The following is a 22,675-nucleotide window of genomic DNA, read 5'->3' as shown; positions in this document are numbered from 1 at the left end:
CCTCCCCCTTTTTTGTTTATTTTTAAACATCTTGCAGGAAACCAGTTTTTTTTATTTTAGATGTCATATTCCTCTCGTGAAGTCAGTGTTCTATGTGACAGTGGTATTATGATTTTTATGATAAGTGAAGAGTAAGCATCAGGTACAGAAGCTCTTGTTAAAACAGTTCTTAATTGGGATTAAACTGACTTACATTGTTTAGCACTCAATTCTGTTACCCTTAGTGAGGTTGTACCTTGCTCCCTGAGTAGTCCCATGATACTGTTGAATCTGAATAAGCATGGCACGGTTGAGTCTTAAGTGAGCTGGGCTCTTTATGACTGACAGGAAACTGAAGACCTGTGAGAAAATAGATTTTTTTTTTCCCTTTTGCAACATTAGCTACAACTAGGGACTGTAGAACATTCACTGTTAAGGATCCTAGCACAGTAACACTAATAAATAATAAAATAAAGCTGTTTACAACATAAAATGTTGTCTGCCAACTTCTGTCCTTAGGTTGGACTAAATAATAATTCTTTGTTATCTTTAATACTATCTAGATTTGACAAAATGTTTTATGTCCTAAAGGTGTTCTTAATTATGCATAAAGCATTTTGGACACCTTCCAGGTTAAATGGGGCTCTGCTTGTGTAAATTCAGAGCTGTGTATCTATTGAATGTTTTCCATAAGGTGGCTGTGGGCCTTTAAGAAGGGATACTGTAAATAAATTGCCACCTAAAGACTAACAGGTACAATAAATAAGATCCCATGGTGCTGTGCTCCAGAAAAATCCATTTAATTGAATGCCTTCTCTCTTACAGACCAGCAATCACCTCCTTGGACCAAAGCCATTCCCCCTGGACAGATTGTTAGCAATATTATACAGTATTGTGGACAACAAAGTTGCTCCAACTGCAAATATATTTTCCCAGGTGAGTACAGATTTACTTGTGTTTTTTTTGTATTTTTAAATTGCCTGGAACTTCTGAAAAGATTTACTGTGTTCTCTCAGAAGTAATCATAATCTTGGGATGTTTTGACTTTGTAGTTTAGTTAATCCTCTGGTAAAAAGTGCTTTCTGTCATCTAATGAGAAATGAGCTATATGTCAGCAGTTTAAACCTAAGATTCTGGGGGGAAAAATTCTTTATCAATTATGAATTAAAAATTGTATCTCTATAATGCTCTGAAACATTTTAATTGCTAACTTCCTGGATTCTGGAATGTGATCTGCACTGGTGGGTCTCTGGGCTGGTCCACACTAACCCCCCACTTCAAACTAAGATATGCAACTTCAGCTACATGAATAACGTAGCTGAAGAGAAGTATCTTAGTTCGAACTTACCGCGGGTCCACATGCGGCAGGCAGGCTCCCCCGTCGACTCCGCGTACTCCTCTCGCGGAGCAGGAGTACCAGCGTCGACGGCGAGCACTTCCGGGATCGATCCGGGATCGATTTATCGCCTCTAGACAAGACGCGATAAATCGATCCAAGAAGATCGATTGCTTACCGCCGGACCCGGAGGTAAGTATAGACGTACCCTCTGTGCCAGCACGGATCCAGTTGAAGTCAATTAGATTACTCGCATGCTTAAAGTTAAGTATGTATGTAAGTGTTTGGAGGATCATGACAGTCAAAAGAAAAAAAGTCCCATTCAATTACATCATGTAAAGGCAGACAGCTAAAAAGTGGCAAGTTTTTAAAGTGCTTATATACCAATGCTAGAAGTCTAAATAATAAGATGGGCAAACTAGAGTGCCTATTATTAAATGAGGATATTGCTATAATAGGCATCACAGAAACTTGGTGGAATGAGGATAATCAATGGGACACAGTAATACCACAGTACAAAATATATTGGAAGGACAGAACAGGTCATGCTGGTGGGGGAGTGGCACTATATGTGAAAGAAAGCGTAGAATCAAATGAAGTAAAAATGAACCAAGCTGTACCATAGAATCTCTATGGATAGTAATTCCATGCTTGAATAATAAGAATATAGCAGTAGGGATATATTACAGATCACCTGACCAGGATGGTGATAGTAACTGTGAAATGCTCAGGGAGATGAGACGCTATTAAAATAAAAAACTCAATAATAATTGGGGATTTCAACTATCCCCATATTGACTGGGTACATGTCACCTCAGGAAGCGATGCAGAGATAGTTTCTTGACACCTTAAATGACTGCTTCTTGGAGCAGCTAGTCCTGGAACCCACAAGAGGAGAGGCAATTCTTGATTTAGTTCTAAGTGGAGCACAGTATCAGGTCCAAGAGGTGAATATAGCTGGACCACTTGGTAATAGTGACCATAATATAATTAAATTTTAACGTCCCTGTGGCAGGGAAAACACCACAGCGGTCCAACACTGTAGCATTTAATTTTAGAAAGGGGAATTACACAGAAATGAGGAGGTCAGTTGAACAGAAATTAAAAGGTACAGCACCAAAAGTAAAATCCCTCCAAGCTGCATGGAAACTTTTTAAAGACACCATAATAGAGGCTCAACTTAACTGTATACCCCAAATTAAAAAACATAGTAAGAGAACCAAAAAAGCCACCGTGGCTAAACAACAAAGTAAAAGAAGCTGTGAGAGGCAAAAAGGTATCCTTTAAAAAGGGGAAGTTAAATCCTAATGAGGAAAATAGAAAGGAGCATAAAATCTGGCAAATGAAGTGTAAAAATATAATTAGGAAGGCCAAAAAAGAATTTGAAGAACAGCTAACTAAAGACTAAAAAGTAATATCAAAAAATGTTTTAAGTATATCAGAAGCAGGAAGCCTGCTAAACAACCAGTGGGGCCACTGGACGATTGAGATGCTAAAGGAGCACTCAAGGATGATAAGGCCATTGCGGAGAAACTAAATGAATTCTTTGCATCGGTCTTCACTGTTTAGGATGTGAGGGAGATTCCCAAACCTGAGCCATTTTTTTTTTAGGTGACAAATCTGAGGAATTGTCCCAGATTGAGGTGTCATTAGAGGAGGTTTTGGAACAAACTGATAAACTAAACAGTAATAAGTCACCAGGACCAGATGGTATTCATGCAAGAATTCTGAAGGAACTCAAATGTGAAATTGCAGGACTACTAACTGTCATCTGTAACCTATCATTTAAATCAGCTTCTGTACCAAATGACTGGATGATAGTTAACGTGACCCTGGTTTTTAAAAAGGGCTCCAGAGGTGACCCTGGCAATTACAGGCCGGTAAGCCTGACTTCAGTACCGGGCAAACTATAGTAAAGAACAAAATTGTCAGACACATAGATGAACATAATTTGTTGGGGAATAGTCAACATGGTTTTTGTAAAGGGAAATCATGCCTCACCAATCTACTAGAATTCTTTGAGGGGGTCAACAAGCATGTGGACAAGGGGGATCCAGTGGATGTAGTGTATTTATATTTTCAGAAAGCCTTTGACAAGGTCCCTCACCAAAGGCTATTAAGTAAAGTAAGCAGTCAATGGATAAGAGGGAAGGTTCTCTCATGGACTGGTAACTGGTTAAAAGATAGGAAACAAAGGGAAGGAATAAATGGTCAGTTTTCAGTATGGAGAGAGATAAATAGTGGTGTCCCCCAGGGGTCTGTAGTGGGCCCAGTCCTATTCAACATATTCATAAATGATCTGGAAAAAGGGGTAAACAGTGAGGGGGCAAAATTTGAAGATGATACAAAACTACTCAAGATAGTTAAGTCCCAGGCAGACTGCGAAGAGCTACAAAAGGATCTCTCAAAAATGGGTGACTGGGCAACAAAATGGCAGATAAAATTCAGTGTTGATAAATGCACAGTAATGCACATTGGAAAACATAATCCCAACTATACATATAAAATGATGGGGTCTAAATTAGCTGTTACCACTCAAGAAAGAGATCTTGGAGTCATTGTGGATAGTTCTCTGAAAACATCCGATCAAGGTGCAGCAGCAGTCAAAAAAGCAAACAGAATCTTGAGAATCATTAAGAAAGGGATAAATAATAACACAGAAAATATCATATTGCCTCTGTATAAATCGATGGTACGCCTACATCTTGAATACTGTGTGCAGATGTGGTCGCCCCATCTCAAAAAAGATATATTGGAATTGGAAAAGGTTCAGAAAAGAGGAACAAAAATAATCAGGGGTATGGAACAGCTGCTGTATGAGGAGAGAGTAATAAGACTGACTTTTCAGCTTGGAAAAGAGACGACTAAGGGGGGATATGATAGAGATCTATAAAATCATGAATGGGCGACAGGGGATGGATCACTTGATGATTACCTGTTCTGTTAATTCCCTCTGGGGCACCTGGCATTGGCCACTGTCGGAAGACAGGATACTGGGCTAGATGGACCTTTGGTCTGACCCAGTATGGCTGTTCTTATGTTCTTAAATTAAGGCATCCTTTACTGTATTCCAGCAATGGGTAATGGTCCACAAAAGGTATGGGGAAAGGTATGGGTTCCAGCAGTGAAAGATCACACAAGATGTTTGTTGTGATATGCACTTCTTTTTATCTAGGCTCCTTTTCGATGGAACCTTATTGATTATCTTTATCAAATACTGTCTTCAAGTACCTGTTTTTAACTATCCTAAATACTTAATGAAATAACATTTCAGTAGATGGCAGTATAACTACAGGATATGGTGAACAGAAACAAACCTACAGTTTTCATTAACAGTTTGGATTTATCAAGCAGCAATAGCTGCTTCATTGTTAAATATGAAACTAGATTCGTATTATAAACCTGATTCTCAACAGTCTGACCTTAACCTTTGAGGATACCTATAAACCTCTAATACTTTCCTGCTTTCCTCTTTTATTCCTCTAAGTTGCCTCTTATCATTTGCTTTCAAAAACTGGTTTTCCCTGTGCCTTTTTTGTTTGATTGAGCCACGGCTGCATCTCTTGGGGAATAAGTTCTAATATGCTTAATTATATTTAGATTTTTACATCCTTCTTAAAAAAAACCCAAAACGAACACTTAAGATATCCCTGCTGTCATATAACCCTTCTTCAATATTAGACCTACAATTTGTACATAGCATATTTCCCTCCCTAGCTATCTATGGTATGTTACAGGATAAACATTTAAAAAACAAACACATCATGCTAATTTAAAATGTACAGTAGATGGCATTGTTGTCAAATTATATATTTAATAGTTAACATTTTCCTCTTAAATATATGTAGATTAAACTTTAAAAAACTGCAATAAATAACAAGGTTGTAATAAACATCCAACAACCCAGAGCAGTCTAAAGATAAGGATTGGCAATCAATCTTGAGCTTGAATTTTATGGATTTTCACTGATTGTGATATCTTTTATTACATTGGATTTTCAATTAAATAAGAAGATTTTTCTTCAAGTTTCTAACTGGAATAATATCAAATATGTTTTAACAGAATATAATTTAAATTTTAAAACCATAATTTAAGATAGGTTGAACAAGTTTTTAAGCATTTATAAGACTATTTTGATATTTCATTAATCACATTGTAAACCTTTTCTCATTAAAGGTTTTATTCAAATTAAAATAAAGTCTTGAGAACTGTATAATTCTTACAAAATCTGGCTATTTTGCTAGTCTGTATATATGAAACTTTGTGGAATCCACAGACAAGAAGCTATATGAAAATCAGTACTGTACACTGTTTAAAAATGTTTTTCAAAGTAATAGTTGGCTTTTAGTTTGTTCAACAGTATTTTATTTTATCTACTTTGTGATCCACAGAGGAAAAGCTCTATATTAGAGCCACTTGTTATATTTAGGTACAGTGTCACCATGAATTTTCAAAAACACAAGCCCATCTCATCTCTAAATTTTAGTAACTTTCAGCAGAAAATGTTAATCACTAATAAAGGCTGCTGTAAGATCTAGAATGTCGTTGATAATGTCTTGCTTCTCTCATTTCTGTGCCAAATTTCTATCCATGAAGAAAATCTACTCATTAACTTTTCAAAATAAGTCTTTCCATCTATAAATAATGAATAGACATATAGATTTTTAATTTTCTGTTAATGCTAAGATTTAATAAATCTAATTTTGTGTTTTTACCATATAGACCTTCAAGGTGTTTGAAGATTCATCTAGGTTTTGCCTTTTGTTATTAGTCATAGGCCTTAATAAATGGGCCTTTCTTTTACTCACATAAAAAGTTAGTGTGTTCTTGTTTGTATAAGACTGAACTTTCTGGTTGACGAGATGTATGGGACCAAATTTTTCCTGGTGTAACTCCACTAGAATCAGGAAGGTTATACTGGGCATGAATTTGGCCCATTCATTTTCTTTTCATTTCCTCACTTGTTAGCATAGACTTTCAGCAAATCAAACTTCTCTCAAAAGAAATTTGTCTTAATTACCACTTTAAAAGTTGAAACTCATTTTGGCCTTAGTACTGTGTTTTTAAACACAGTTTCACACACCTGCGGAGAATATCTAATGTATTTGAGGGAAACTTTAGTGATTTTTCCTCTTTCTATTATTAATGTGCGTGTACGCCTGTGTAGGCGTTCTATTTACTTGAAAGGTTTCGAATGATCTTTTTCTTTCATCTGAAATGTTTGTTATTTTTTCACCTGGATTGTTCTAATTGGCCAGAGGTAAGACATTACTGGAAATGGAAAGATTAATATATTAAATATAGTTTTAAAATGTTTCCAATAGGTTGCTTTTGTGTCATTGAATTCATTTTTTGACAAGGCATCAACATTTCTTGAACTTCAGAGGAAAAAAGGGTAGATAGAAAGTAGGCTCCTAAACCACTGTGAAACTCTAGAATGAGGAAACATACTATTTTAGACACACTTCTTTAGACACACTTTTGTCTAATCATTTAATAAGCTGAAGATTTTATATTTGCCTTTCATAACCACTTAATACAACTTTCTGTACCTGGGTGAACATATATAAATACAGTTGATCCTGTTGGATTGGGCATTTGCCAATCAACCTTGGGAACAAACGTTATTTTAATAATAAAAAATGGGAATAAAACCTACAATTACACCAGGCCCTAAAACCAGTGGAGCCACCATGATTTGCTGGTGCAAATTGAGTAAAGGCCATAGAGGATTCCATCTTCTACACACCACTAAGCCCTGCTTTATAGCACATCTATGACAGCCCTATGGGACAACTGGGGTGTAGTCAGTGTGTATACCTGGATCCAAGTGTATACGTGGATCCACTAGCTAAAACCTCAGTATAGGGCAGGTACTATTACTACAGTTTGGTTGTTGGGAGAAGCTACCTAGTTGCTTTATGTGCATTAGGAGGAAGATTCTGTGAGTCCATTTAATTTTGCCTTTGCATGAGGGATGAGAATTTGGCTTTAGTTGTGCAGCATTTAAGGGAGAGAACTATTGAAGATTATCATATTTTTCTTGTTCCCTGTTTAAAGCCTAATAGGTATTAATAAAAACCATACTTGTGAATTTATGTATGATTTCTCTTTCAGTGTTCTCTCTCACCATACAAAAACAAAACAAATTTAAATACTCTCATCCAGGCTTTATCTCCTGGGTTGACTACTATAGTCTCCACTGCCCAAATCTTGGACACCTACTGCATACACGTGCACTCACACACCCTTAGGTCCATTCAAAATAGTGCTGCTAATATTATTACCTGGACAGTCAATTTTCTATTCTATTTAAGTTCTAAAAGATGGCAAATGATGCTAACCTCCATCTCTTGTTAGTTCTCTTCTCCCACAAGTTCCTAGATGGTTTCTTCTATGCCACCTTTTATATATGGAACACCTTCCCTGAACTAATCTATTAAACCATTACGCTGTAGTCCTCCAAATCCCTCCTTAAAACTTGCTTCTACCATGATCACTAAAATAAATTGTGACACAAAATTGACAAGGCCAGCAGGGATTACTATTATTATAAAAACATATTTTTGTTGTTTTACTAAATGAAAACTTCCTGCAAATTCTGCATGTAGCTAGTTTACACAGTCCTATCACTCTTGGCATTTTTCTAATCTTATTCTCCCCTCCCCTCTGATTGTATGTTGGACCCACTTAGTGTGTCGCCTTAATTTAGGTCCTGATTCTACAAGTACTTATGCACATATATAACTTAAGCATATCAATAAGCCCATTGAAGTCACTGTCCTTAGACTAAAGGCTTTGGTGTGAGGGCTGACTTTTACTGTGTAAATTACGGCAATCAGCAAAATAGGGTATATCATGGTAAAAGAGCACAATTGGGTCTGTGAGCGCTACCTTGTATAAATAATAATTGTAACAAATATTAGTTAGAATAAAGAAATGTGTAGAAATGGAGAAGCATATACCCTTCTATGCACAATAATTATAAAGTGTGTTTATAGTTGAAAAATGATTGGAATAGAATCGGGTTTTATTTGTGTTTTCACTTTATACTATCTCATAGTATTATAGTAGAACAAACTATGCTGGGTAATTTGAAAGGAGTTTGATGTTTATTTAGATCCAAAAATGAAGATGTCTACTGTCCCCCCGCTTGGGTTAAATTCAAAATAGGAATTATATGCATTTATTTCTGAGTGGAGTAGTATTAGAAAACTAGAGCTCTGCAAAAACCCTGTATCCTCCTGCCATTTCCAGATGTTTTCTGTTTTTGTTTCTGTGTTGTCAATCATTTCATAAGTCGTGAGCGTGCAATATAAAAAGTTTTATGGTTCATTTGTTCCATGTTTCTGGTGTGTTTAACACCAGCAAAAGCAACCGAATTTCTACAGGCCTGTCATGGGTATTACTCATAAAATGAGCGCAAACTGTAATATTTATATATTATTTATATAGATAGATAGAGATATAAATATATATATATATATATATATATATATATATATATATATATATGGCACTGTCCGGGATTCAAGTGTAGAGGAGGAACTTTCTAACATGGCAAAGCAATGGATGTAATTCCAAATGAAACTGGCACTGGAGTTTGAGCCTTTGAAAAAGGATATATTTCATATTTACAGTTATCCCTCTTAAAGACGGTTATGCTAAATGCTAATTTAATGTGACTCCATTAAAAAAAAATAAACAGCATATTTAACATGCTTTCAGCAAGACGGAGCCAAAGGGACATAGCTTAAAAATCAAACTGTCCTCTACAGAAGCATCAAAAATATGTTCTATTTTCTCCATTTTCTCAAGTGGATTGGATTTGGGAATAACTCATTTTTATATATTAATTATTTACATAGCACTGTAGGTTTATGTGGCAATTTACAGAGTTTACTAAAAGACTCGTTCCCTGACCCCAGCAGCTTAAAAGGGTAATTTAAATAAATTTTTTATTCTCTGAAGAATATCTGATGTATTTTGTTTATATTTTATCCCTCATTTTTTTTCTTGATGACAAAGTGTGGCACCTGCTATACAGATTGGAAGGAACCATGCTTGTTGCCCGTTCCTCTGATGAATAGGTCAGCTGGAGTGCTCTTTTTACCGTGGCATATCCTCCCCCAGGAGACCAAAGGTAGCAATACTATGTAGTGCTCAGTCTCACTGGTATAGTAAATTAGATTTCCAAATCTCTTCCTATGCCAGATTTTGGTGTGTTGTTGTTGTACTACTAGGCCAGTCATGCAATACAATCTTAAAGGGACACAGTCAGCTTTTAAAAATCACGTTTCTAACAGCTCAAATTATTAATTTTGTAAATAAAAAAAAACAAATATTTCCTTTTTTCTTTGTTTTTCTCTTATTCAGCTGACAGCACTTAATGTACAGTCAGCTTCAATCTTTTCTGTTTGATCAGTTGCACTTCCTTTCTCATGTTCTAGCATGATGCCGTCACTTTCATGCACTGCTCTGGGGATTGCTCTTGTGCATGTTTTACTCCAGGCCCTCTTTGAGTGTAACAGAAGCAGCAAAAGAGCAGTTGAAAATGAAAAGGGAGCATGCAGACATTCTCACAGACAAGGAGGATTTGGCTAAAGCATACGTGGTGGTGGTGGTGGCTTTTCCTCAAAGGGCCTTACCGGAAAACAGAAAAAAAAAATTAATTTTTGAAAACGGGTTTAAAATCAAAAATCAAAATATACCCTTTTGTTTATAGACAGAGTCCCCATTGGTTTCTGGGTTTTTTAAATTTAGTTTAAAAAGACAGTGCCAACTTGTTTTTTTTTTTTTAAATATGTTCTTTTTTTCTTTTTATTTTTTGGAAGTGCTCTTCTCCATGAGTGAACAGTAAGATCTTGCTCATCCCCCTCCCTCCTGCAGTTTAAGGCAGAGCCAGTGCTAAAACTTCACCAGAGATTATTGAAATGTTTATTGTAAACTTGGGAAATGTGTTGGTGTGGGGGTGAAATACATTTTTATCCTTCTGCATCTTGGTCTCAACTGACTTGCGTGTTCAGAACCTGGAGATGATTCTGGTTTTCAATAGAGATTACTTTGTATAGAAATGAGGTTTCTTGTTTTCTTGCTGAATGTCAGAAATAGTTTGTAAGCTCATAGAAATTTAAAACCCACCCCAGAAAGAATTATGTAGTTCATGTCTCCAAATTTGGACATTATATAACAATATCACTAACTTTTTTCCAGTCAGGAAATATTTTACCGCGGTTGCCCTCAAAATTATACACTATTTCTAGTTGGCGTGTGTGTCGGAGGGACTTGACACATGGGGATTCTCCCCCCCTCCCTCCCCCCCCAATATATAGAAAAGTGTTAATTCAACACTGAGGATGAAATATTAAGCTTTCAAAAGTGAGGTGATTATAATAGTTAAGGATGCTCTTCCTCAGTTTTAATTCATAACAATTTATTTTGCCTTGAGGGTTTCCACCATGCTATAGATGCTGGGATACAGATAAATAGGTGATCTTTCAATTCCCAACCCTAGATTTAAATACAAAGATGACACTCACTCTGAGCATGGTCAGATCATAGGTCTTCCAAGTAAAAGTTAAACTGTGCTAAAACAGAATTTATATCTGTGTGCAGTATTTAGGGTTAATGTGTTTAGACAAAAATATATTTGTCTCGGTAGCTGCAAGAAGAATCACAAGATACCAGGAATGTAGTTTAACTAGGCCACAACTTTATTAAGTAATGCATCTGTGAATCATCCTGCAATAACTCATCCAGTGTAGGATCATACCTTCTTTGTAATTGGTACCACCTGGTAGAGGGCTGCCATTAACCCCCCCACACTGTGTTAAACTGGTCCCAGCACTGGTGCTGGATCCCATTGTCCTCCCTTGGTCCAAAGATTAAGGGGTGGGTGAAGAGAGTGATGTTTCCTTGCTGTACCAGATATTAGGACTCCCAACCATATTCCCCACCTTTTAGGAGATCTTCTGCTAATTTGCTTCCAATTCCAGTTTCAAGGAACGAGATCCCCCTAGATATCTGCCAAGTTGTGACAAAATGAATTTTACAGTTCAGATCCCTGGACTGCTGTGAGGAAGGCAAAAAAAAAAAAAACCCCAAATAAACCCACAATACCGAGACCAATCTGATAGTGAAGGAAAAATTCCTTTGTAGCACCACCAAGGTGACTATCATGAAGTCCAGAGCAAGGTTCAAACACACCCAATCCTACTTTAATCCCAGGACAGTAGCTTTTCTTCACAGGGCTATGTCATGCTAATGGGCTCTCGTACACAATCAGGGAATCTATGTCATATGTACATCACTCAGAGTCCCTGGCTATGACTGCAGCCTGGTGGTTGAGAACAAGCTGCATGGTTGCTCCATGCTCATCAGAGTTGAGTTATTAGGAGGACAGTTCTTTTTACTGTTGGCAGGTGTATACAAGAAACAATACCCCACTAAATATGCATATCTGTACTATTGCACTTGGTCACCACTATCTACGTTCCTTGTACATGTGTATGCACATGTGTGCATGTTTGTGCCATATTTGTCTAAAGATCAAGAAAATCCCTAATAAGTGTAAGGGCTTTTAGGAAATAAGGAAGAAAGGAAGGCAGTAAATCAACTGTCCTCTCTTCCCCGCTTCTTATTTTCTCATAATTTCTTACGACTTTTCTTGATTATTAGACAAATCTGGCAGAAATGTGCAAGCAAAAATGGGGAACTGTGTATGGAACACAGCGTGGTATCATGGGTTAGCATGTATGGCAGCTTGAGAGCCTGCTGTTAAACCAAAGAAAATGAGCAGGCAATACTTCTTTTTAACCAAATAACTGACTAAACAACTTCAAGCCTCAGCATGGCTGTGAATAAAATAAAACCCTAGACTCATATCTCAGTCAAAATAATGTTTTATAATTAAAGCTATGGAGAAGCAGCTACTAATAAGCTCTGTAGTATTAATAGGTTTAAAAATCAAAATTTTTCTTTGGGGAAAAATTGGTCTGAGCCATATTTTGTTGAATGGTCTAAATTAGATTTTAAAGTATTGTGATTAATTTTAGATATATTATTTTGCTGTCTGTTTCCTAAAATATAAAAGTATTGCCTTACTCAGAAGCTAAATTAAAAAGAAAAATTCCTTTCTAATTTAGGGCAGCAAATTTCTGAACCCTTGGTTTGGTTAGTAGATAGAAAATTGCCAGGGATCTCCAACCATTCCTGGAACAAAGATGCTGTATGACTTACCAGGTAGTTGCAAACCATAATATCTTGCTTCTTTTTATTATTTTGATGCTTGTGATTATATACTGAAGGAGTCTTCAGTAGCCTTTCTTATTTGCTGCTTATGATATCATTTGTTAACTGGAAAGCTGAATTCATTCAAACTTTACATTACACTAAGGCTTGTATGTGACTTTGCAATAGTGAGATAATAAACGCCTGTATTATCACACGTTAAACACTGATGATACACTGCGTACTGTACAATACACTTTAAATGAAGACAATCCCTATCCCAAGGAATCTCCAGTGACAAGAGTCCAATTGTACAGTTGCACTTTTCTAAACATTCACTGGTTTAGAAAAAGGATGTGATCTAGTTTTTTTTCAGCCCTCTCCTAAAGATTGAAATTATTGTAAATTAATAGAAACAGATTTTCAGTAGAAAAGCTTATGATATAATGGAGGGAAGGATGCTAGGGGACAGAACTCTAACACTGGTACAATCTGTATGGAAGCACGGAGAATTAGTCAGTTTCAATGGTAAACATTCTGTCAAGGTTATTAATCCTAAAAGTTGACCTACCTTGAAAGTCTTCCCTTGTTTAGTTTTAGTTTCTTGGCTCCAGTAATATTTTTTTTAAACAAATTTTGCATTGGCTTACTTATGTTGTGCCTATGTATGAACATTATGATAGAGGATTGGTTTTTTTGTACCAGTTTTGTGAGGGGCGCACAATATATTGGATTTTTAATTAAGTATTATGGTATAGTAATGCCAGAATATGGTATATGATTGATCTTTTCAAAGATACGTCAATCAGATTTTAAAAAAAAAAGCTTTCAAAGCAAATGAATGTTTAGGCTAGCAGTCTTGATAATAGCGCTTAACTGCTTCATGCAATATGTTCATTATATGCATTCATAAATATAGCACATATCGTGGCCCTCTGAATATAACACTAAGGACTCTTTCATACTGTGGCATCACCTGAGACTGCATCAGGTGTAGCATGGAGGAGGTTTCGTATACTGATTAACTGCTGATTATCTTATTTTTTATTTTCTCCTGGTGTTACTTAGTCTTAATTTTGCAAAAGTTTAAAAAAAATTATATCTATGAAAAAAATAGTTATTTCAATATACTGTTCAATATACAATACATAGTATCTAACAGTGTTAAATATAGAATTGTGTTTTAAAAAAACCAAACCCCTCCATTTGGAAATAAGTTTATTTTTCTTAATGGAAGGAACATCATTTATTAGTTGAGGAACAAGTTCACACTGTTTTTACATCAAGCAGTTCCAGCTGAAGCTTGTTAGTGATTGCCTTCCAGATTTAAAAAAAAAAAAAAAAATCCACACTGTAGTACACGAACTCCTATTGTTTGGAGATAAATAATCTGCTCATCCCCTCTGCAGATGAGAACAAAGAACATAATAGTACATCTGGTTTATCTGTTAATAGAGCAAAGATTAATTAAGCAAATACTGCACAACCTCTTAACTTCTGTATCTAAATCCAGCTTGTATGTGTGACAGATTTAACATATCTTTTAACTATTTAGCATCTGTGCATAATTCTATTCCAAAATGCTCTCCTTTTCATAAAAATAAATTTGGGGGCAGTGTTACGATAGGTAGTGGATATTTTTGTGCTTTGATTAGGTAGAATCAAAGGATTTAGTAGCTATAAATCTGTATTCCTCTCATGTTATGTTATATTCCCCATAAGGCTGTATAGATTTGTAACTATTGCTCTCTGCCATGATGCAAAGACACAAAATATGATCCAGTATTCCTGGTGGAAGATTCAGCTATAGTTATAGATTCTTTTCCTGTCCTGTCTGTGCCCCTTCCTACTTTCCTGTTACTCCTCCCCACTCCTATTCTGTACATATATACCACTGAGATACTTGAGTGCCTTTGTTGCATCATATTTGAAATTAGTTTGTAGTTTATCTGTATTGGGAGGCCCCTATAACAATTTTGGATGCTGTCAAAAATGAAGTACCAATGTGTATATGGACAACTTATTTTAGCACAAACAGGTAACAAAATGGAACGTTAAAGAATGTATTTTATCACTTTGACTAAATATTTGTAGAGTGGTTGTATTTCTGCTTTATGTCAAGTACAGTTCTAGTCACTGACTTTTTACTTGACCCCCCTTTCTTCCTCCAAATACCCTCTGCTGCTTTCTATTCATTTAATTGGGAACAGCGGGCCTTGACACAGCATCATGGACAAAAGAAGCAGCTGCAGTACAGTTAATTTGGAAGGCAGGATTTTAAAATATGAAGCCTATTGACAAAAGAATGCCCCTTCATAGATGGTGAATAGTAAGAATTGGAATAATGTAGCTGTCTTCCTTCTAGGGAAATTAACAAATATATTATTTTGGGGAGTGGACTTAGGAAGATATGGAGCTGGAAATTAGAGTAAATTTTCACTCTGAAAAGTTTATATACTTGGTAAACAGAAGTAAAAGATTACAATTATTGTAGCTTGTTTAAAAATATAACATTGTGACAGAATATGAGGCTAAGAAAAAAAAAAACTTTCTGATTTCCCATGACAACCTAAAACTTGATCCAAAAAAGTGAAGCTTAATTGTCTTGTCCTGAATGCAGCAAGGTGCTGATGTTCCATTAAAAGTCCTGCAGTAGCTGGGCAGCACGTCTGACCAGAGGATGATTATTTATTATTATTTTCAGGGTTGAAAACTGTGCAGAATGTCTCACGGTACATAGATGCTGTACAAGGATCCTTATCTAAGATCTTGTAGTCTAATTTCACTTATAATGTAACAAAGGGGCAACAAAACATTGGGATAGAGATGGAGAGGAGAAATGTAGAGGACACTGCAATACAGTTAAAAGGATGTGAATAGCTTAGCTCAGTAATCTAAAAACCTCCCTCCGCAAACCTCAGGTTTCCTGTGAAAGCCATTGAAGGACCAGAGAAATCAATGACCATTCCCCACTTGTGAATTCATCCTGTGGACTGACTTAGCCAGTTGTGCTGCACAGTGTATTTTGGGAAGGGACACACTAATGGTGGTGGTGAACTGCTGGCTGGCCAGTGTCAACTGGGTTAACCCAGCAACGAGCACTGGAACTCTGGCAGTTGAGAACAGGGGCTGCTAACAGGGAGTTTCGCAAGGGAGTTTGGAAGGGGAGTGGGAAGGGAGTAAGAGCCCCTTGCTGTTTTCTTTAAAACTATAAACTAAACTACATTCAAAACTTCTTGATTTAAACAAACCCTTTCATTAACTAGGAGACCATGCAGGCAGAAGCCCAGCAGCAGAGTGGGGGCTATCCAGTTTATTGCGCTGAGTGCAGCATGTATGATTACCTGCCCTGTGGGTGGGTGGCGTGTGTGTGCATTTGGTGCAAGGAGCTTCTGGCCCTAAGAGACCGCGTATGGGCGTTGGAGGCCAGGGTGGCGGAAGTGGAGGACCTAAGGGAGACAGAGAGGTATGTTGACAAGGCTTTCCGGGACACTGTAGAATTGTCCCACCTCCGGCCAGACAGCCCCTGTGCTGTTGAGGAGGATGAAAGGCCCAGGGAAGCAGAGCAGTCAACGGGAGCAGATGGAAACCTTCCCATAGTTGGGACCCTCCTTCCAGATGGTGTTGGGGTATCCTCTTGCACTGAGGTTACCTCTCCGGGGGTAGAGATGTCCTGGAGGCCAAATTTAGGCTGCTAGGAAAGAGACTGAAATCCAGGACCTCTATGGTAGCATTCTCAGAAATGCTCCCAGTTCCACGCGCAGGGCCAGGTAGGCAGGCAGGCAGAGCTTCAGTCTCACAATGTGTGGATGAGACAATGGTGTAGAGAGGAGGGGTTTAGATTCATTAAGAATTGGGGAAACTTTTGGGATATGGGGAGCCTATACAGGAAGGATGGGCTCCACCTAAACCAAAGTGGAACCAGACTGCTGGCACTAATCTTTAAAAAGGTTGCAGAGCAGTTTTTAAACTAGGAGATGGGGGAAAGCCTACTGCTGCAGAGGAGCATGTGGATCGGACAGAGACTTCTCTTAGAGGAGAGTCTATTGATAGAGATTCTCTAGGTTCTAGTCAGGAGCAGAGGATGGAAGAGGATAATGTAAGGGCCAGATCAGATGAGAAACATTCACATAAAGAATCGGACACATCAGAAAAGGGCAGACAAATAAACAGTGACAAGTTTTTAAAGTGCTTGTACACAAATGCCAGAAGTCTAAATAATAAGATGGGTGAACTAGAGTGCCTCGTGATAAAGGAGGATATTGATATAATAGGTATCACAGAAACCTGGTGGACTGAGGACAATCAATGGGACACAATCATTCCGGGGTACAAAATATATCGGAAGGACAGAACAGGTCGTGCGGGGGGGAGTGGCGCTATACGTGAAAGAAAATATAGAATCAAATGAAGTAAAAATCTTAAGTGAATCCACATGTTCCATAGAATCTCTATGGATAGTAATTTCATGCTCTAATAAGAATATAACATTAGGGATCTATTATCGACCACCTGACCAGGACCGTGATAGTGAAGATGAAATGCTAAGGGAAATTAGAGAAGCTATCAAAATTAAGAACTCCGTAACAGTGGGGGGATTTTAATTATCCCCATATTGACTAGGAACATGTCACCTCAGGACGAAATGCAGAGACAAAATTTCTTGATACTTTAAATGACTGCTTCTTGGAGCAGCTGGTACGGGAACCCACAAGGGGAGAGGCAACTCTAGATTTAGTCCTGAGTGGAGCGCAGGATCTGGTCCAAGAGGTAACTATAACAGGACCGCTTGGAAATAGTGACCCTAATATAATAACATTTAACATCCCTGTGGTGGGAAGAACACCTCAACAGCCCAACACTGTGGCATTTAATTTCAAAAAGGGGAACTAAGCAAAAATGAGGGGGTTAGTTAGAAATTAAAAGGTACAGTGACTAAAATGAAATCCCTGCAAGCTGCATGGGCGCTTTTTAAAGACACCATAATAGAGGCCTAACTTAAATGTATACCCCAAATTAAGAAACACAGTAAAAGAACTAAAAAAGAGCCACCGTGGCTTAACAACCTTGTAAAAGAAGCAGTGAGTGATAAAAAGACTTCCTTTGAAAAGTGGAAGTCAAATCCTAGTGAGGTAAATAGAAAGGAGCATAAACACTGCCAAATTAAGTGTAAAAATGTAATAAGAAAAGCCAAAGAGGAGTTTGAAGAACGGCTAGCCAAAAACTCACAAGGTAATAACAAAATGTTTTTTAAGTACATCAGAAGCAGGAAGCCTGCTAAATGACCAGTGGGGCCCCTCGATGATTGAGATACAAAAGGAGTGCTTAAAGATGATAAAGTCATTGCGGAGAAACTAAAAGAATTCTTTGCTTCAGTCTTCACGGCTGAGGATGTTAGGGAGATTCCCAAACCTGAGCCGGCTTTTGTAAGTGACAAATCTGAGGAACTGTCACAGTTTGAAGTGTCACTAGAGGAGGTTTTGGAATTAATTGATAAACTTAACATTAACAAGTCACCAGGACCAGATGACATTCACCCAAGAGTTCTGAAAGAACTCAAATTTGAAATTGCGGAACTATTAACTAGGGTTTGTAACCTGTCCTTTAAATCGGCTTCTGTACCCAACGACTGGAAGATAGCTAATGTAACGCCAATATTTAAAAAGGGCTCTAGAGGTGATCCCGGCAATTACAGACCAGTAAGTCTAACGTCGGTACCAGGCAAATTAGTCGAAACAATAGTAAAGAATAGAATTGTCAGACACATAGAAGAACATAAATTGTTGGGCAAAAGTCAACATGGTTTCTGTAAAGTGAAATCGTGTCTTACTAATCTATTAGAGTTCTTTGAAGGGGTCAACAAACATGTGGACAAGGGGGATCCAGTGGACATAGTATACTTAGATTTCCAGAAAGCCTTTGACAAGGTCCCTCACCAAAGGCTCTTACGTAAATTAACTTGTCATGGGATAAAAAGGAAGGTCCTTTCGTGGATTGAGAACTGGTTAAAAGACAGGGAACAAAGGGTAGGAATTAATGGTAAATTCTCAGAATGGAGAGGGGTAACTAGTGGTGTTCCCCAAGGGTCAGTCCTAGGACCAATCCTATTCAACTCATTCATAAATGATCTGGAGAAGGGGATAAAAAGTGAGGTGTCAAAGTTTGCAGATGATACTAAACTGCTCAAGATAGTTAAGACCAAAGCAGACTGTGAAGAACTTCAAAAAGATCTCACAAAACTAAGTGATTGGGCAACAAAATGGCAAATTAAATTTATCCACATTAAATTTCAAGTAATGCACATTGGGAAAAATAACCCCAACTATACATACAGTATGATGGGGGCTAATTTAGCTACAACTAATCAGGAAAAATATCTTGGAGTCATTGTGGATAGTTCTCTGACGATGTCCACGCAGTGTGCAGAGGCAGTCAAAAAAGCAAACAGGATGTTAGGAATCATTAAAAAGGGGATAGCTAATAAGACGGAGAATATATTATTGCCCTTATATAAATCGATGGTACGCCCACATCTTGAATACTGCGTACAGATATGGTCTCCTCATCTCAAAAAAGATATACTGGCACTAGAAAAGGTTTAGGGAAGGGCAACTAAAATGATTAGGGGTTTGGAATGGGTCCCATATGAGGAGAGATTAAAGAGGCTAGGACTTTGCAGCTTGGAAAAGAGGAGACTAAGGGGGGATATGATAGAGGTATATAAAATCATGAGTGATGTGGAGAAAGTAGATAAGGAAAAGTTATTTACTTATTCCCATAATACAAGAACGAGGGGTTACCAAATGAAATTAATAGGCAGCAGGTTTAAAACAAATAAAAGGAAGTTCTTCTTCACACAGCGCACAGTCAACTTGTGGAACTCCTTACCTGAGAAGGTTGTGAAGGCTAGAATTATAACAGCGTTTAAAAGAGAACTGGATAAATTCATGGAGGTTAAGTCCATTAATGGCTGTTAGCCACGATGGGTAAGGAATGGTGTCCCTAGACTCTGTTTGTCAGAGGGTGGAGATGGATGGCAGGAGAGAGATCACTTGATCATTACCTTTTAAGTTCACTCCCTCTGGGGCACCTGGCATTGGCCACTGTCGGTAGACAGGATACTGGGCTAGATGGACCTTTGGTCTGACCCAGTATGGCTGGTCATATGAGAAGAATGTGTTGCTGGCAAAGACCATACTTCTGTGGGAATCCCTAGGAGAAAGATGAGCCATAGTTTTGCTGCTTTTAGGTCAAAGTACAAGCCTTATGTCTTTGCGTAGGCCTTCTCTCAATAATGGTAGCAGCAGAAAAGCCTGGTAGTGTCTCTTGAAAGACAATACTGAGAGTGATCCCACTACTGGAAAACATAGTATGAGGAAAAGGTGGAGAGATGGGTCCCTTAGTTAGACTGAAATGTTACCTGTGGAAATGGGACATACATGTAACTAGTGCACTAGAAGTGCGTAGATAAATAAAAGGCCAAGTATTTCTCAATTGCTTAAAGTTTAGAAAGTAAAAAATATATAGCCTTGATACCTCTTTATTCATAACTAATGATTTTCAGGCACAGTTAGCTTAAATAAAAACTGAAATGTTTTAATACAACTTTTGATCATAAGGACAGAATGCAAATGCAATCTGTCTGATTTAGAGATGTTTGTCATTAGTATCTGATGGGGCAACCTTGAATATTTGAATGAAGATAATCTCAGTTGCCCTGCTGCTATCCACATGTAGAACACTAATAGTTTAGATTAATAGCAATTAATAGCAATAATTAATAAATAAAATAGATTAATAGCAATAATTCAGTATTTAATTTTTAGATATTCCACTTTTGTTTTCTATATTAGTATTTGTTCTTGCAATATAATTCTAAATACAAATGGTATGTATGGATGTTATTGTATATGCAGACATTTCTAGCAAGTTGTGGTGGTAGATTATTGCAACAGTGTAAATTGAATATTAAAAGATATTTGTATATCTGAAGAGAGAAGTAATTTTAGTTATTGTAATCAATTAATGCAAATAGAATGTACATATAAAATTCATGATTAGGTAGTATACATATTTTTAAAAATTTTCTTTCTAATAATCTAATGACCAGACTGAGTAGCCTGTGAAACAAAATGGCAGCTTCTTCAAGCGGCAGTGAATTCAAATTCTGATGAATTTGGCTCTAATGGAGTGATGGTAGCAGGGGCATTGATTATAATTGATACACTAGAGATGTAAAAGCCAAGTTGATCTTGTTTAGTGACTGGATAGTGGTGAGTATAACTCAGGGTACCTGTGACCTAGATAAAATGGACAAGTTGGTAACTGCTACCTAGGTATCAGAGCAAGAAGCATGAAAAAGAATGGCCAAGGATAACTTGAAGAATAATGGTGACACTTTACTTGTTATAACTGATATTGAAAACAAAAAGATTGTCTGAAGGATTCCTGAAAGGACATGGGCAGAAAACTGAAGATTGTGGTTACAAAATGATCTTTTTCAGCCTTTTTCCTTTATTCACAAGCACTTGGCTCTGGAAAACTGTTTGCAGCAGCTATTTTCTAGCCTGACATGGTTTCTAACGGATGGATAATGCTGATGGTAAAGGAAGAAGCTTTTTAATAATTTGTGTGAATGTAATGCTCGTGAAAGATGCTAGACTGACAACTCAGGAGATTGACATAATCTTTTTATTTATGGAATGCATACAGCATCACAGAGTAATCTCCTCTACATTGCATTTTTTCCAGTATCTAGAAGAATCATCAGGTGAATTCAACCTCCATGCCCGTTCAGTTTTTGGTTTCTCCTGAGACAGATAATGTGGTTGTCAGTTAGTGACAAATGAGTTGTTGTTGAATGTGATCTGGATACTTACATGCTACAAACTACTTTTTGAGACTACCAAAGTAATTTCATAAAACACATTAAGCTGCCATCAGAAATAGGAACTTTTGGTCATACCAGACTTATCTGTCTAAATAAATGTGACATATAAATGTAAGGTTCTGTATACCACTACCAGTTCCCTGAGCTATTTGGTCCACATGTCAAAAGCATAACAGTTAGTTACAATTTGGCAATGAACTGTGTTGCACATTATCTATGAGACTATGGTCATACCATAATATAGTGGCTGATAGAAAACCAGGAAATACTTGGGAAAAGTTAGCATATACAAACCAAAAGGTCTGGACAATATTCATGCTAATACCTGGAGCCAGATTATGATCTTATTCACGTCAACTAGTGCTTTACACCAGAAGTATCTCATTTTAAATCCGTTGGACCTCTTCTGGAGTAGGGCACTACTTAGTGGCTGACATTGACTTCATTGGGGCCAGGATTTCAGCCAGTATGAGTAAAACTATCAGTATGGCTTACAGGAAGCTATTAGGATTTTGTATAGTATTCAGCACCATAGTATCAAAGATAGTTTAGCTGATCTCTTAAGAATGTACTGAACATTAGCAGTCACTTTGAAACATTCATGGATGACTGGGACTTCAGCAAAAAATATTTAAAAAAATAAAATAAAAGCCAAATGTGGTGAGTTTCAAAATGAGAAGTGATCATTGCAATTAATATCCAATTAATTTGTCTTCATTCCCTAGTAAAACTGTGAAACATTTTAAAAAATATAAACCAAGTGCTAAGCACCCATCTTCTGGAAACCAAATTCCTTTAATTTGTGTCAAATTGAGCAAAGAAAAATCAAGGCATCCAAAATGACTAGTCACTTTGGAAATTTGTGGCCATACAGAATAATAGCAACCAGATATATAAACAGCATGGATTTATAGAGAACTCACACTAGTATGATTTTTTTTTATAAATTATAATAAAACACTATTTAATACAGATTATTCTGTTCCTTCCTTGTGTGTGCGTGTGTTTTTTGGCGTGAATGGAAAGGGATAGCTTTGCTTCTGTTTTCTTATCAAACTCACATATCAGTGTGAAACTAATGAAGACCAAAGCTGGTAAATTCAAGCAAGTTTTTGTAGAGGAAAATAACCTGAAATAGAACTACTAGTGAGAAATACCCGGAAAGTGGTTATAATGAAAAAAACCTAGGGATGAAAAGCAGCAAAAATTGGGGACTAGAGGGGACTGACTCAGGCCAGAAG

The 22,675-nt window shown here is 37.1% G+C and overlaps 1 protein-coding gene across 1 annotated transcript in view; it reads left to right on the top strand.

Annotated features, from left to right (window-relative positions):
- Positions 1-22,675, top strand: part of ORC5 (origin recognition complex subunit 5) — a 154,218-nt gene that overhangs the window by 68,878 nt on the left and 62,665 nt on the right. The window contains exon 13 of the mRNA XM_065415829.1: positions 805-915. Coding sequence (XP_065271901.1) covers positions 805-915 — 111 coding nt within the window. The remainder of the gene's footprint in view (positions 1-804; positions 916-22,675) is intronic.

The sequence above is a fragment of the Emys orbicularis genome, chromosome 1 (assembly GCF_028017835.1).
Source record: "Emys orbicularis isolate rEmyOrb1 chromosome 1, rEmyOrb1.hap1, whole genome shotgun sequence".
Classification (NCBI taxonomy): Eukaryota; Metazoa; Chordata; order Testudines; family Emydidae; genus Emys; species Emys orbicularis.
The sequence above is the reverse complement of the archived record's forward strand: the minus strand, read 5'-3'. Positions and strand labels throughout refer to the sequence as shown.